The following is a 12,546-nucleotide window of genomic DNA, read 5'->3' on the forward strand; positions in this document are numbered from 1 at the left end:
AAAATATCCAAACCCACAGTGGGGATGGAGCATGCCTGGCACTGATACAACCCCTCTTCCCTCATGCAGAATGGCCTAGTCTGACCAGCCCAAGGCTCTGTGCAATGCTGCCTTGATAGGCCACAATCTGTACCGAATTCTGAGCCTGCTGTTAACTTCGCTCACACTCTATTCTCGTGTTTGCTGTTATTTTTTAACACTTTTTTTTTTTTTTTTTTTTTTTTTTTTTTTTTTTTTTTTTTTTTTGCATAAAAGCACTATCCTCTCCCCAGAGCCTGCCTGTAGCGAAGGCATGGTCTGTACAACTGCAATTATTTCGAAGAACAGATGGAGTGAGGAGCGGAAAGTCTGTTAATAGTAATAGAAATGCTACATGTTAACCTGGACAGCACACGATGACAGTCCCATGACTACACGTTCTGTTCCCACCAGCTGGGCGCCGAAATCGAAGCAAGAGATTCACAAACACAGCATTCAGCCACGTACCCACCTAAAGTTAGAACCCAAATTCCTTCACACTTGCAGCCTGGGATTTTTTTCCCCCTCCATAATCTCCAGTTTCAGTGTTGCCATCCAATATTTTCACTGGATGCTATTTCAAACAATGTTTCGGGTTGGGTCTACTAGTGCAGTGCAGCATTAAGTTTGGGGATGGAGGGGCTAGCAATTAGAATACAGTAATGGGAACCAGGAATTGCTAGATTTTAATCCCACATCTGAACCTTGGTCAGAATTGCAGGTGTACCTGGCTTCTTAGGGTCAGGCTCTTAAGATCTTTGTGGCTTTTGCCTACCCACAAGCTTGCACCATTTGAAAATAAACCAGATTAGTAAAATCAGCGCAAACCCGTATGGACACCCATATTTCAGTCCGAGTGCCTTATTTCGGTTTAGCTTAAATCTGGTCCTAATAGATTTATCAAGATCAACTGAAATAAGTGTCTGCACAATTTTTTGTACTGTTCTCGCTAAATCTCTTTACGTTCATACCTTAACTCTGCTGATAGAAAAGCCCATAGACGCACGTTCACTATCTGTAAAAGGGGGCGGATCGTGATTTATCTCCAGTGGGATTTCTGAGGTTAAAGTGCCGTAATATTACTATTCATTTGTATTGCGGTAACACCTGGGAGCTCCAGCCATGGGGCAGGGCCCCCCTGTGCGAGGTCTGGTACAACACAAAACTGCACCAAAGAGCTTGCTATTAACCTCCACCTGGGATTTTTTCATAGGTGACAAGGGCATATAGCTACACAGCTCTCTTTCATTTCAGTGGGAGTCATGTGGCTAAATTTCGTAGCCAATGTAGGAAATTTTGACCCCAAGGTGTGCTATGGAATCGCTGTCACCAGCCCGCCTCATTGCTGGCGGGCTGCTGGGTCCATCTCCAGATCTTATTAGCCTGTAGGTCCCTTAATGATCTAGGTGTTTGCAGGATCATCCGGAACCCCATATCCTGCCAAGTCCACTGAGATCTGTAGGCTCTCCTAGCTCAGCATTCAGAGGTCATCAAACCCAGTCCAGCGTGGCAAGGACCAAACTATTGTTACTATCTATCAGCAGCCTGGAACAAGGTGCCTGTGGGTTCGGTCAGGTGTCCACATTGCAAGAACCACCACTGCTAGCGTCCTCCTTTAGTAATAGGGCATGTCAGGCACGGAAATTCGGCTGAATTAATTTAGTCAGTGTTTTGTTTAGTTGGTGGGGAGACTTTTCCCCCCTTGCTACCAGACTGTTCACACAACTGGCCCAGCAGGGTAGTGCACAGGGGCTTTGAGATTCTGTCTCTGAGATTAGACTATATCCTGTCCCTCATTTCCAGTGGAATGCAAGCCTCTGTGTGGAAAGCCCCTTGTGTCACGGCACGTCTCTCTGTGCTGCTCTGCTGTAGGATGTGGTTAGTGAACGGTTGGGGAAAATTCTCTCCGGTGCCTTGTATTTGGACTTGTTACAAAAGCCCATTCTTCCTCTATGAGCTCTTGGAGGAAGTTTAGGCCACGAGGAATAAAATGTCAGGAGAAGGAATCCAGGCTTAGCGTGAAGCACTCAGTAATAGGATACGTTGCATTTTTACAGCTCATTTCATCTGAGGATCATACACAAATATAACTGTTACAGTGGGGGTGGGTGAGAGAGAGAGAATTCAGGGCTGATGAAAGTCCTGGACTGATGCCCTTTGAAGTTGACATTCCTCAGGACAGACACAACATGGCAAGAGGCAGGCTCTGTCCTAACCTGTGATTAACTCCCACAGTAGTATATCTACACAGCAAAAGCTCTGCACAGGCTAGCCTACACAACATAGCTTGAATCCAATGAGTGCAGGTAGCAACAGCAGTGAAAATCGCTCCGTGCAGGGGTCAGAGTGGGCTAGCGAGCTGAGTACGTACCCGAGGTCCATGCTGGGATTGTACCTCGGGTATGTACTTTTGTGGGTATTTATGGACATCCCTAGACTAATGGCGTACTACCCGCACTGAAGCTTCACTGAGTGAGAGGCAGAGCTAGGAAGAGAATCCCGAAGTCCTACTTCTCCCATCTTCTTTGCCCTATGCCCTCTCTCCCCTGAGAGCATTTACCTACTACTGAATTGTGAAAGCACTGTAAGCCTGCGTGTTTCAAAGGTCGGGGGTGGGGTTTTTTTATATTCCAGAATAAGAAGTATGTGCTGATCATGGTGGATCCAGATGCCCCGAACAGAGCTAATCCAAAGTACCGTTTCTGGAGACACTGGGTTGTCATTGACATCAAAGTGAGTACTGGCCCTGTTTTCCTCTTCTCTCTCCTGCATAGGATCACACCAGTGGTGTGTAAATGCTGCTCAATGCATTCATTTAACTTTTCCCCCCAGCCAGACCTTAGCCTGCGTTCAAATAAGGGATAGTCGTTCTTTTAAGTGAGCAGGGCGGCAATGGGCTAATTTGTGGGGTAGCCTCAAAAAGAGACATTACAGGACTGCTTCTCCTGCATCTTACTGTCCCTCCTCTGGTTCATTCCTGTGTACCGCTTCAGGTTTGGGCCTTGAATAGCCACCTTACAGGGTAGGGGAACAACAGGTGCCATGTTTCCTTACCATTCACCAAGGGCTTGTTACAAATGATTATAAGTGGTTTTCACGGATACAAGGAGAAGGAAACCTGGAAACAAGCCTTGCCCAACTCTCCATGTATTATAAAGCTGAGCTTTGCACAGCGGAATGAGGGCTTAGTAATTCATTAACTCACTAATGCCCCTTCTTCAGCTCCCACTTGTCCTCTTCCTCCTTTTGTAGAGTAGATGGAGATACATCCTTAGCAGTTGGGGGAAGTGAAATCCAGGTATTCTACATTGAGCACCTTCTGCTTCAGTCACCTCCTGATACTTTAAGCCCTGAGTCTCAGGAAGATAAACATTTTGTCTGCACGTGACTTGGAGAGATAGTATGCAGCAGGTGGAACACAGTGAGAATGGAGCAGATGGGATGGGTGGTGTAGACAGTGCAATTCCAGAGGCCAAACTTAGCTCAGATGGGAGCAGCTGCAACTCCACTGACCTGGATACTGGTTCACCTGCTTCCTTCAATGCTGAATCTGGCTCCGTACAGCTGAGCTTGCAGCAAACCCATCTTCCTGCTTGGCATGAGCAGATTTTGGAGGCTTTGGGGTTTCTCAGCATCAGGAGTCCAAATTAAAAGCAGAGTTTATTGAGGAAGGGAGGTCAGGTTAATGCTGGGGTTTGTGTTGTGTTGACTCTCGGATCTGTCCCGTTAACGTCAATAATCCTACCCAGCATGAGGTTGGTGCTTAGTCCAGGGTGTGACAGCAAGACAGCACTTCCTTCTGTACCCTATCACTGTGAGATTCGTAATTCACTAGGAAATCCCTGTCCTTTTATTCATTTGTACTGCCCAGGCTGAGTATATTTTGAGCAGTTACCTGAGGGAATCAGAACAGCTGGTCTGCTTCAAGGTGGTTAGTTACTCCCATAAGGAGATGTTCTCGAGTGTGGGTGTGTATATATATCAGTCATTCAGCATGGAAAAAATGAGCATAAAAACCCATTGGGGTGTGCAATGGGATGAGACCGGTAACTCAGTTTAGAAGCCGGTAGGAGGGGCATAGCTTAGCTGTTATATCAGCTCTTAACAGCAGCGAACCTAAGCATCGCAGCTATACTTCCTTGGAACCCCAGGTTCAAATCCCAGCAGAGGCTTCTCAGTGTTTCCTCCTCCTAGGCTGGATGCGGTACACTGAGAATTGTACAGCGCAAAGGCCCAGCACCCTCTTTGGATGAGCCCTTACAAACGGGTCCCATGTGTTCTGTGTGACCATCAGAGACCACGGGGGAGAAGAGCTGCCTGAATAATATTCGCAAGTAGTTTATTCGTTGATTCCCTCACACACACACGCCAGTGGCTGAATCAATTATTTACAAATTAATTTTTTCCCCACAGTTTGACCAGCTCTGCCGATGGTTGCCCAATATATTTCAAGTCTATCCTTGGTGTTTTTTCCCAACAGTCTGCATGCAGTCTAGTCACAATTCCTCCCACCCCGTTCTTTGATTGCCTCTGTCTGGGGCTTTTCATAAGTGCCAGGGTTTGACCCAGTATTCTTGGCCAAAAATTGCTTTCCCTTTCCTTATCAAATTGTGTGTAAAATGTTGTATGCTCCTCTCCAGAGAGAGGTGCATTTCTGTGGTTCTGTATGTGAAACTCTCTAGGATGAAAGGTTGCTATATAAATATAAAATGGTAGGACTGTTAAGGCAGGTAGGTGGTTGTTTACCCAATACATTAGAGTAGAGCTGGTCCAAAAATGTCAATTATTTTTTGTAAAGAATATTGGGGAAATAATTGTTTTCAAAGTTTCCCAGGACAGTTTTTTTTGATCGGAGGGAAACCTAAACTGACAACCTAATATTTTTACAGAAAATAAAAACATTTTTTTATTAAAAAAAAAAAATTCAACCAAAACTAAAATTTTCCACATTTTTTTTTGTCAAAAATATATTTGCAATGGAAACATTTCAACTAGTTCTACCCTAGATTCTGGGATTTTCTCCAGTTGAGATGACTCGGGTAAGGTTTATTTTCAACCCTTTTACACTTTCATTAATCAGAGAACAGGGATTGTAGTTTCTCTGGCCCTTTCCTTTAGCGTGATGCAAGTATTGGATGGGAAGGTAAGTGTCATCTTTGTTTTAACACCAGCCTCTGCATTCTGTAGTGCAGGTTGTCTGGAGAAGACCTCCCTCTCTAGTGCTGTGGGTAGTCCCCTTGTCAGAAACTTTTGAGGAAAATAGAACAGTCTTAAAACAAAAACCCCCACACACATTTATTGAGTCACTTGCAGTTCAGCGGTATGACTGTCGATAATGGATTGCTGTGAGTCAGTGTCCTGGAGCCGACCCAGGGATGAGCAGCAAGAATATGCAATTCAAGGATCAAATTTCTCACAAGGAAATGGTCAATGAGAATTTACATTGGTGGCAAGGGGAGAGAACAAATAGGAGGAATAATTTTGTTTTGACTGAACAGTCTTGTAGGTACAGAGACTTGGGAGGTGAGGCCTGGATTCTGTTCCCACTCAGTGTGCAAGCTTGAGCAAATCACTTAACCTCCTTGTATGGTAATGGCGGTAATGATGCTTGCCTATCTCACAAGAGTGTTAGGGGGCTTAATTTGTGTATGTGTTGTGAGATTCTGGCATGGAAGACACAAGAGAAGGAGGAAGCATTATTATTATTTTTGTGCTAACTCCCTTACATTGTTTCCAACATTTCTCTCATTGCATTATCAGTTTCTTTAGAGAAACAACATTTAGAAAAGCAGCTTGTTTCTCTCTCTGTTGCCTGCTTTTATTTTATTTTATTTTATTTTTTAAAGATTAGGTGTTGCAGCTCTGATTCAATCTAACTAATAATCTTAGTACTAAAGTCTAATTAAGATATCAATTAATTTGCAGCATGCATTTAACAAGAAATATCTAGTCATTCTCCTCTATTATTCTCTGAAATTACTGCTAAGGGCGTTTTGTACAGATACCTTAATTAGACTTTTTATTGTTAATAGGAATATTAAGCAAATTAAAATTGGATATTAATACTTTCCATGCATTTCCTAATTGGCTAAAAAAATAAAGCATTCAGAATAATTGCAGAGATTCATGTACAATTTAAAAAAAAATCCTTCACAGGGGCCCTTCTGCATTTCTAACAGGGTCCTGAAAGTCTCTCATTAATTTTTATATTTACTAAATGCAAAAAAGCCTGAGCTCATTTTTTCCATTCTGTACACAGATCCTTCCGGTGCATTAGCTTTTTCTAATTATTGTCGTCTTTGCAAAAATAAAAGAGCTTCTAAAGGAAAGCAGGGAGGGATTCGGATTAAAGCTCCGTTCTCCTCGGCAAAGCAGGTCCATCCAAATGGCAAGGCAAGGTTTTCTCCTGACACTTTTAGGCAATTCTGTTTCCATTCCCAACCAGAAAGCATAAGTGGGGGGGGGGGCAGGGAGAGGGTAATAATCTGCTTACCTGACTAGCTCAGAACCTCCTACAAGCCTGAGAGAGAGTTCATTCTATTGAGGGGCTAAGCTTCTGGGGAAGGAGAGGGTGTTCTTAGTTATGTCGGTCTCCCATCCCTAATTCACATAACTGGACTAGATAAAGCCCTGGAAAATAGATTGAAGAGAAGAATCCTGCACTGACCTCCAGGGCACAGACTAAGTGGGACCAAGTAGCGCTTTTCCATCTCTGACTACGCTGAGTCTGTGTCTAGAAACAGGGCTGGATCCAGTTGAAAGCTATTTATTAATGTTTGTTTATATTGCAGTAGCAGCAAGGGACACCAGAGATTGGGGCCTTATCATGCTAGATGTTGTACAGACACATAGGGACTGCATCTCATTTACACCAAGGCCATTTAGACTCGCTTCAATGCCCCTTTAATACTGTCAGTGTGGTGTATTTAGGTACTACAGGTGCCTAAGGCTACTTCTTCACTACCCACCTGAATCGGCGGGTAGAAATCGATCTCTCGGGGATCGAATTATCGCGTCTCGTCGGGACGCGACAATCGATCCCCGAATCGACGCTTGTACTCCATCGGCACAGGTAGGAGTAAGCGCCGTCGATGGGGGAGCCGCGGAGGTCGATTTGCCGCTGTCCTCACAGCGGGGTAAGTCGGCTCGGATACGTCGAATTCAGCTACGCTATTCGTGCAGCTGAATTTGCATATCTTAAATCGACACCCTCCCCCCTCCCCCCGTAGTGAAGACGTAGCCTTAGGTATTTAGCCACATAAGATGCAGCTAAGCAACTAGTCAGATATTTCTGGCTCCCATTGATTTTGCAAATCTCATTGGGTGCCTAGCTGCATTGTTAGGCACTTATTAAATACCTTTAGAAATCTGGTCCCTGGTGTAAATGAAAATCAGTTTCCTGGTAAATTAAAGTCTCTGCTTCAGATAGCTTCTATTTATGGTCTTGTCTGCACACCAACTGGCACTGAAATGATTTAGGGATTGTCTACACATGGAGCTATTCCAGAATAGCTATTGCACTTTAAATTCTCACCCTGCTGTAATCTGGAACAATCTTCATGTGTAGAGAAACCCTTAGTGGTTTTAATTCAAACCTTTTGTTATTTTGGCACAAGTCTGAGTGCGGACACTCTCTTATTTCAGATTAAAAGGGGCTTATTTCAATTTAGTTTAAATCATCAATTTGCATGTAGACAATTGGTCCTGCTTTCAGCAGGGGGTTGGACTAGATGACCTCCTGAGGTCCCTTCCAACCCTGCTATTCTATGATTCTATGATTCTAATGCCCATGACCTTAGCTTCCAGGACAGGAAGCATGGGATAGTAGTTATAGCACATGAATGTGATTCTGAAGATCTAGGCTTAAATCCCAGCTCTGCCACCGACTCAGTCAGTGGCCTTAGGCAAATCATCTTGCCTCATTATGCCTCAGTTTCTCCATCTGCAAAATGAAGGTTATACTGATCCACCGGGAATGCTTAATCCACTAATACATCCACTGAAGCACTTTGAGTTATTCACATGGATGCCATTAGAGAAGTGCTAAGTACCATTGTATGTTCTGCAATACCTTGGCACTCCATCAAGTCTTGGTGTTCATGCTGAATTTCCTTTTGGAGGTGTGGGTTTCAGTCCAAAGCATTACCACTATCCAACGGTTACTTTTAGTGGCTTAATCTATAGAATACCTTCTGCCATACAGCTCTACATTCCCTTATCAGTGATGGCTACGCTGTTTCTCTGATTGTCAAACACGAGAGATGCTTTCACTCCCATTCAAAATAATTTAAATAAAAATGTTGCTACAAAGTGGAATAATATCTTTTGATGAATGTTTTTAAAGCCCTTTAGGTTTTCATGGTAATTTGCAGTGTAAAATTATTTAGAGATAAGAGCCAAATTAGCTCTTATAGGCGGAGGTCGATATGTCCCGTTATCCATGCAAGCAGTGTTTAAATATAATCAGCCTTTACTCTAATGCAGCATAATTGTTCATTTGAAATAGCTTTTTTTTACTCCATTCAATGAGTCATTAAAATATTCAAAGGATAATGCAGTGAATTGGAAATGAATTTATCACATTATCCTGTATATACTGTAGAGCATCAGGTAACTAGGCAGGGACTGAACTAGTTTACAGAGAAATCCAGTAAACAAGGCTTTTCATTTTGTATTCTGTGGGGAGAGAGAAAAAAGGGAGAAAATACTGTCCTTCAAACGCTATGTTTTACTTGTTTATTTTCCCCCCCGTTGTGGGGGAGAGATGGAGGGGGAGAAAGAGCAAAAAAGAGAGAGAACGCAGCAAATTTGTACTCCACCAAAGCCTTGCTGTTTTAACTTTATTTTTATCAAAATATGTTTGTAACAGAAAGTTGTTATGGAAACCAACCCTGCCAGCCAGGAGAATTCCTGAGTGCAGAGAAAGAGAGAGAGAGACCCACCCTGGGTCTGATCTGTTGCTTGGCAGAGCTAGCCTGAGGTTTTGCACAAGTGAAGATGTTTAGAGTCTTTGCAAGATTGAGGAAAGTGAGCTGTGGAGAGGTTAAGAGCCTCACCCAGGGTCAGATAGAGTGAGTCAGTGGCAGAGTTTGGAATTGAACCCAAGATTCCTGACTCCCAGCCACCACCACCCCGCCCCTGGCTCTAACCACTAGATTACTCTCCACTCTGAGAACTGGGAAGAGAACCCAGAAGCCCTCATCCTCAGCCCTGTAATCTAACCACTAGATAATACTCTCATCCCATATGTCTACCTTCCACTCAAGAACCAGCAGTAACCCCCAAGTTTACATTTCCTCAAGCTGATGGTTTCAAGACACCTTTGTGAATCTGGCCTCTGAATATTGTTTTCCTGAAAAGAAACTCTCCTGATGTAGGTGAGAATGAGGGGGACTGGCTGTGACTGTCCTGTGACAAGGGCTTGCTGCCTCCCCTTGGAGCTCTCCAGGTGTTCTCATTAGGGGCACTCAGATGCCTGAAGGTGAAGCAGCAGGACCGGTAAAGGAAACAATCTGTTCAGCGAGGAACGCGGTACGCCAACAGCTGTTCCTTCTGCGCAGTACGGTAGCTGTGTGAAAAGAGGGCCCCAGTAGAGCGTTAGGCTAGCAAGCTGCTTGTGTGATATGAAGAGAGAGGGGCTGCTTTGTCAGCAGTGATCTCTTAATCCCAAGTGTGTGGGTCTGAGAGCTGAGGGCAGCTTCCAAGGAGGCGCTATCTCTGAAGGGAGCAGCCCCCCGTTAGGGGAGCTGGACCCCATGCCAGGGCCGTTCACCTCTGAGGGATTTCTTAAGCACTTTGCTTTGATACTAGATGAATTTTTCAGTGTATTTCCTTGTATTGGTTAATAAACAGATTCTGGGTTGCAAGTGTCACCATAGAAACAGGTGCTAGCTGAAGCAAACGAGAGCTTTATTAACCTGAAAAGTTATGGAATTTTCAAACGTAAGGCAGGGGCTGGAGCGGAGGCTAAAGGTTTGCCAGGAAGGGGGGAGAGGAGGAACGTGCACTAGCGTTGCTGGGCGCGCGCACGTGTGTGTGTGTGTGTGTGTGTATGTGTGTGTGTGTGTGTGTGTATATATATATATATATATATATATATACTATAGCTCAAGAAATTGGATACAAGAATGCCTGGGTGGAATTCTCTGGCCTGTGGATCAGGCTGGATGGCCACAGTGGTCCCGTCTGGCCTTAACATCTATGGATCTCCCTTCTGTCTAGTGCTCTGTGCTCAGGCAGAGGGATACCAGCTGCAGAGCCTATCGCTTCCACTAACCTGGCAGAGAGCGGGCAGACAAGGCTTCCCCAGAATGGAGGCTAATACCTTACAGATTATAAAGGGTCTGCAGCATGGACAGTCTCTTAATCTGTGTTTATATAGCACGTAGCAGAGTGGGGCCCCAATCTTCACTGAAGCCTGGGTTCCAAGGTGGTACACACTTTAGACACTCCTTGCTCTGGAGAACAAGAGCAAGGGGACAGGTGAGCAAAGCCCACAGGTAAGTGGGGAACATGGAGACCTGGGAGATGGCTCGGAAATAGGAGGGAGCGTGGGCCATAATGGCAGAGAGAAAGGAGGGTCAGGGCAAAACTGGGAGGCAAGATCAAATCAGTATCTTAGATGCCTATATACAAATGCGAGAAGTATGGGTAATAAGCAGGAAGAACTGGAAGTGCTAATAAATAAATACAACTATGACATTGTTGGTGTGATGGGTTGGATCACAGAAACCCCCTTGGGAGCTGCCACCCGATGTGCAAAGACTACCCCTGCTTCTGTTTTCCCTGCCAGCTCAGGACTCCAGCACCCTGTCTTGCTGAGCCAGACACTCCTGTCTGGCTCCAACACAGACCCAGGGTCTGAATCACTTGCCCCAAAGCTGCAAGTTTACCTGAAAACAGCTCACAGAAGTGTGCTTGTCTTTAGCACTCAGATGCCCAGCTCCCAATGGGGTCTAAACCCAAATAAATCCGTTTTACCCTGCATAAAGCTTATGCAGGGCAAACTCATAAATTGTTCGCCCTCTATAACACTGATAGAGAGATATGCACAGTTGTTTGCTCCCCCAGGTATTAATACATACTCTGAGTAAATTACTAAATAAAAAGTGATTTTATTAAATACAGACAGTAGGATTTAAGTGGTTCCAAGTAGTAACAGACAGAACAAAGTAAGTCACCAAGCAAAATAAAATAAAATGCGCAAATCTATGTCTAATCAAACTAAATACAGATAATCTCACCCTCAGAGATGCTTCAGTAAGTTTTTCTCAGACTGGACACTTTCCAGGCCTGGGCACAATTCTTTCCCCTGGTACAGCTCTTGTTCCAGCTCAGGTGATAGCTAGGGGATTCTTCATGATGGCTCCTCTCTCTCCTTTGTTCTCTTCCACCCCTTTATATATCTTTTGCATAAGGCGGGAACCCTTTGTCCCTCTGGGTTTCCACCCCCCCTCACTGGAAAAGCACCAGGTTAAAGATGGATTCCAGTTCAGGTGACATGATCACCTGTCACTGCAAGACTTCATTACTCACTTGCCAACACACACATATACAGGAAGACTCACAGGTAAACACAGCCATCTGCAGACAATGGGAGTCATCAAGATTCCAAACCATCATTAATGGCCCACACTTTACATAATTACAATAGGCCCTCAGAGTTATATTTTATATTTCTAGTTTTAGATACAAGAGTGGTACATTTATAGAAATCGGATGATCACACTTAGTAGATTATAAGCTTTGTAATGATACCTTACAAGAGACCTTTTGCATGAAGCATATCCCAGTTACGTTATATTCACTTTTTACCATATTTTTCTAAAACTATCCCAGTTACATTATATTCACTTATTATCATGTTTTTATAAAACCATATAGACTGCACAACGTCACAGTTGGCATCACCAAAACTTGGTGGGATAATACACATGATTGGAATGTTGGTGTGGATGGGTACAGCTTGCTCAGGAAGGATAGACAGGGGGAAAAAGGAGGTGTTGCCTTATATATTAAAAATGTACACACTTGGACTGAGGTGGAGATGGACATAGGAGACGGAGGTGTTGAGAGTCTCTGGGTTAGGCTAAAAGAGATAAAAAAACAAGGGTGATGTCATGCTAGGAGTCTACTATAGGCCACCTAACCAGGTGGAAGAGGTGGATGAGGCTTTTTTTAAACAACTAACAAAATCATCCAAAGCTCAAGATTTGGTGGTGATGGGGGGGACTTCAACTATCCAGATATATGTTGGGAAAATAACACAGCGGGGCACAGACCATCCAGTAAATTCTTGGACTGCATTGCAGACAACTTTTTATTTCAGAAGATTGAAAAAGCTACTAGGGGGGAAGTTGTTCTAGACTTGATTTTAACAAACAGGGGGAACTCATTGAGAATTTAAAAGTAGAAGGCAGCTTGGGTGAAAGTGATCATGAATTCATAGAGTTCGCAATTCTAAGGAAGGGTAAAAGGGAGTACAGCAAAATAGAGACAATGGATTTCAGGAAGGCGGATTTTGGTAAG

At 44.0% G+C, this 12,546-nt stretch overlaps 1 protein-coding gene across 3 annotated transcripts in view; it reads left to right on the forward strand.

Annotated features, from left to right (window-relative positions):
• PEBP4 (phosphatidylethanolamine binding protein 4) overlaps positions 1 to 12,546 on the forward strand; it is a 196,194-nt gene that overhangs the window by 70,954 nt on the left and 112,694 nt on the right. For all 3 annotated transcript variants that reach the window (XM_029913137.1, XM_029913141.1, XM_029913140.1), the window contains one exon: positions 2,653 to 2,751. In XM_029913137.1, coding sequence (XP_029768997.1) covers positions 2,653 to 2,751 — 99 coding nt within the window. The remainder of the gene's footprint in view (positions 1 to 2,652; positions 2,752 to 12,546) is intronic.

The sequence above is a fragment of the Terrapene carolina genome, unplaced genomic scaffold (genome assembly GCF_002925995.2).
Source record: "Terrapene carolina triunguis isolate 2854851 unplaced genomic scaffold, T_m_triunguis-2.0 Scaffold53, whole genome shotgun sequence".
Classification (NCBI taxonomy): domain Eukaryota; kingdom Metazoa; phylum Chordata; order Testudines; family Emydidae; genus Terrapene; species Terrapene triunguis.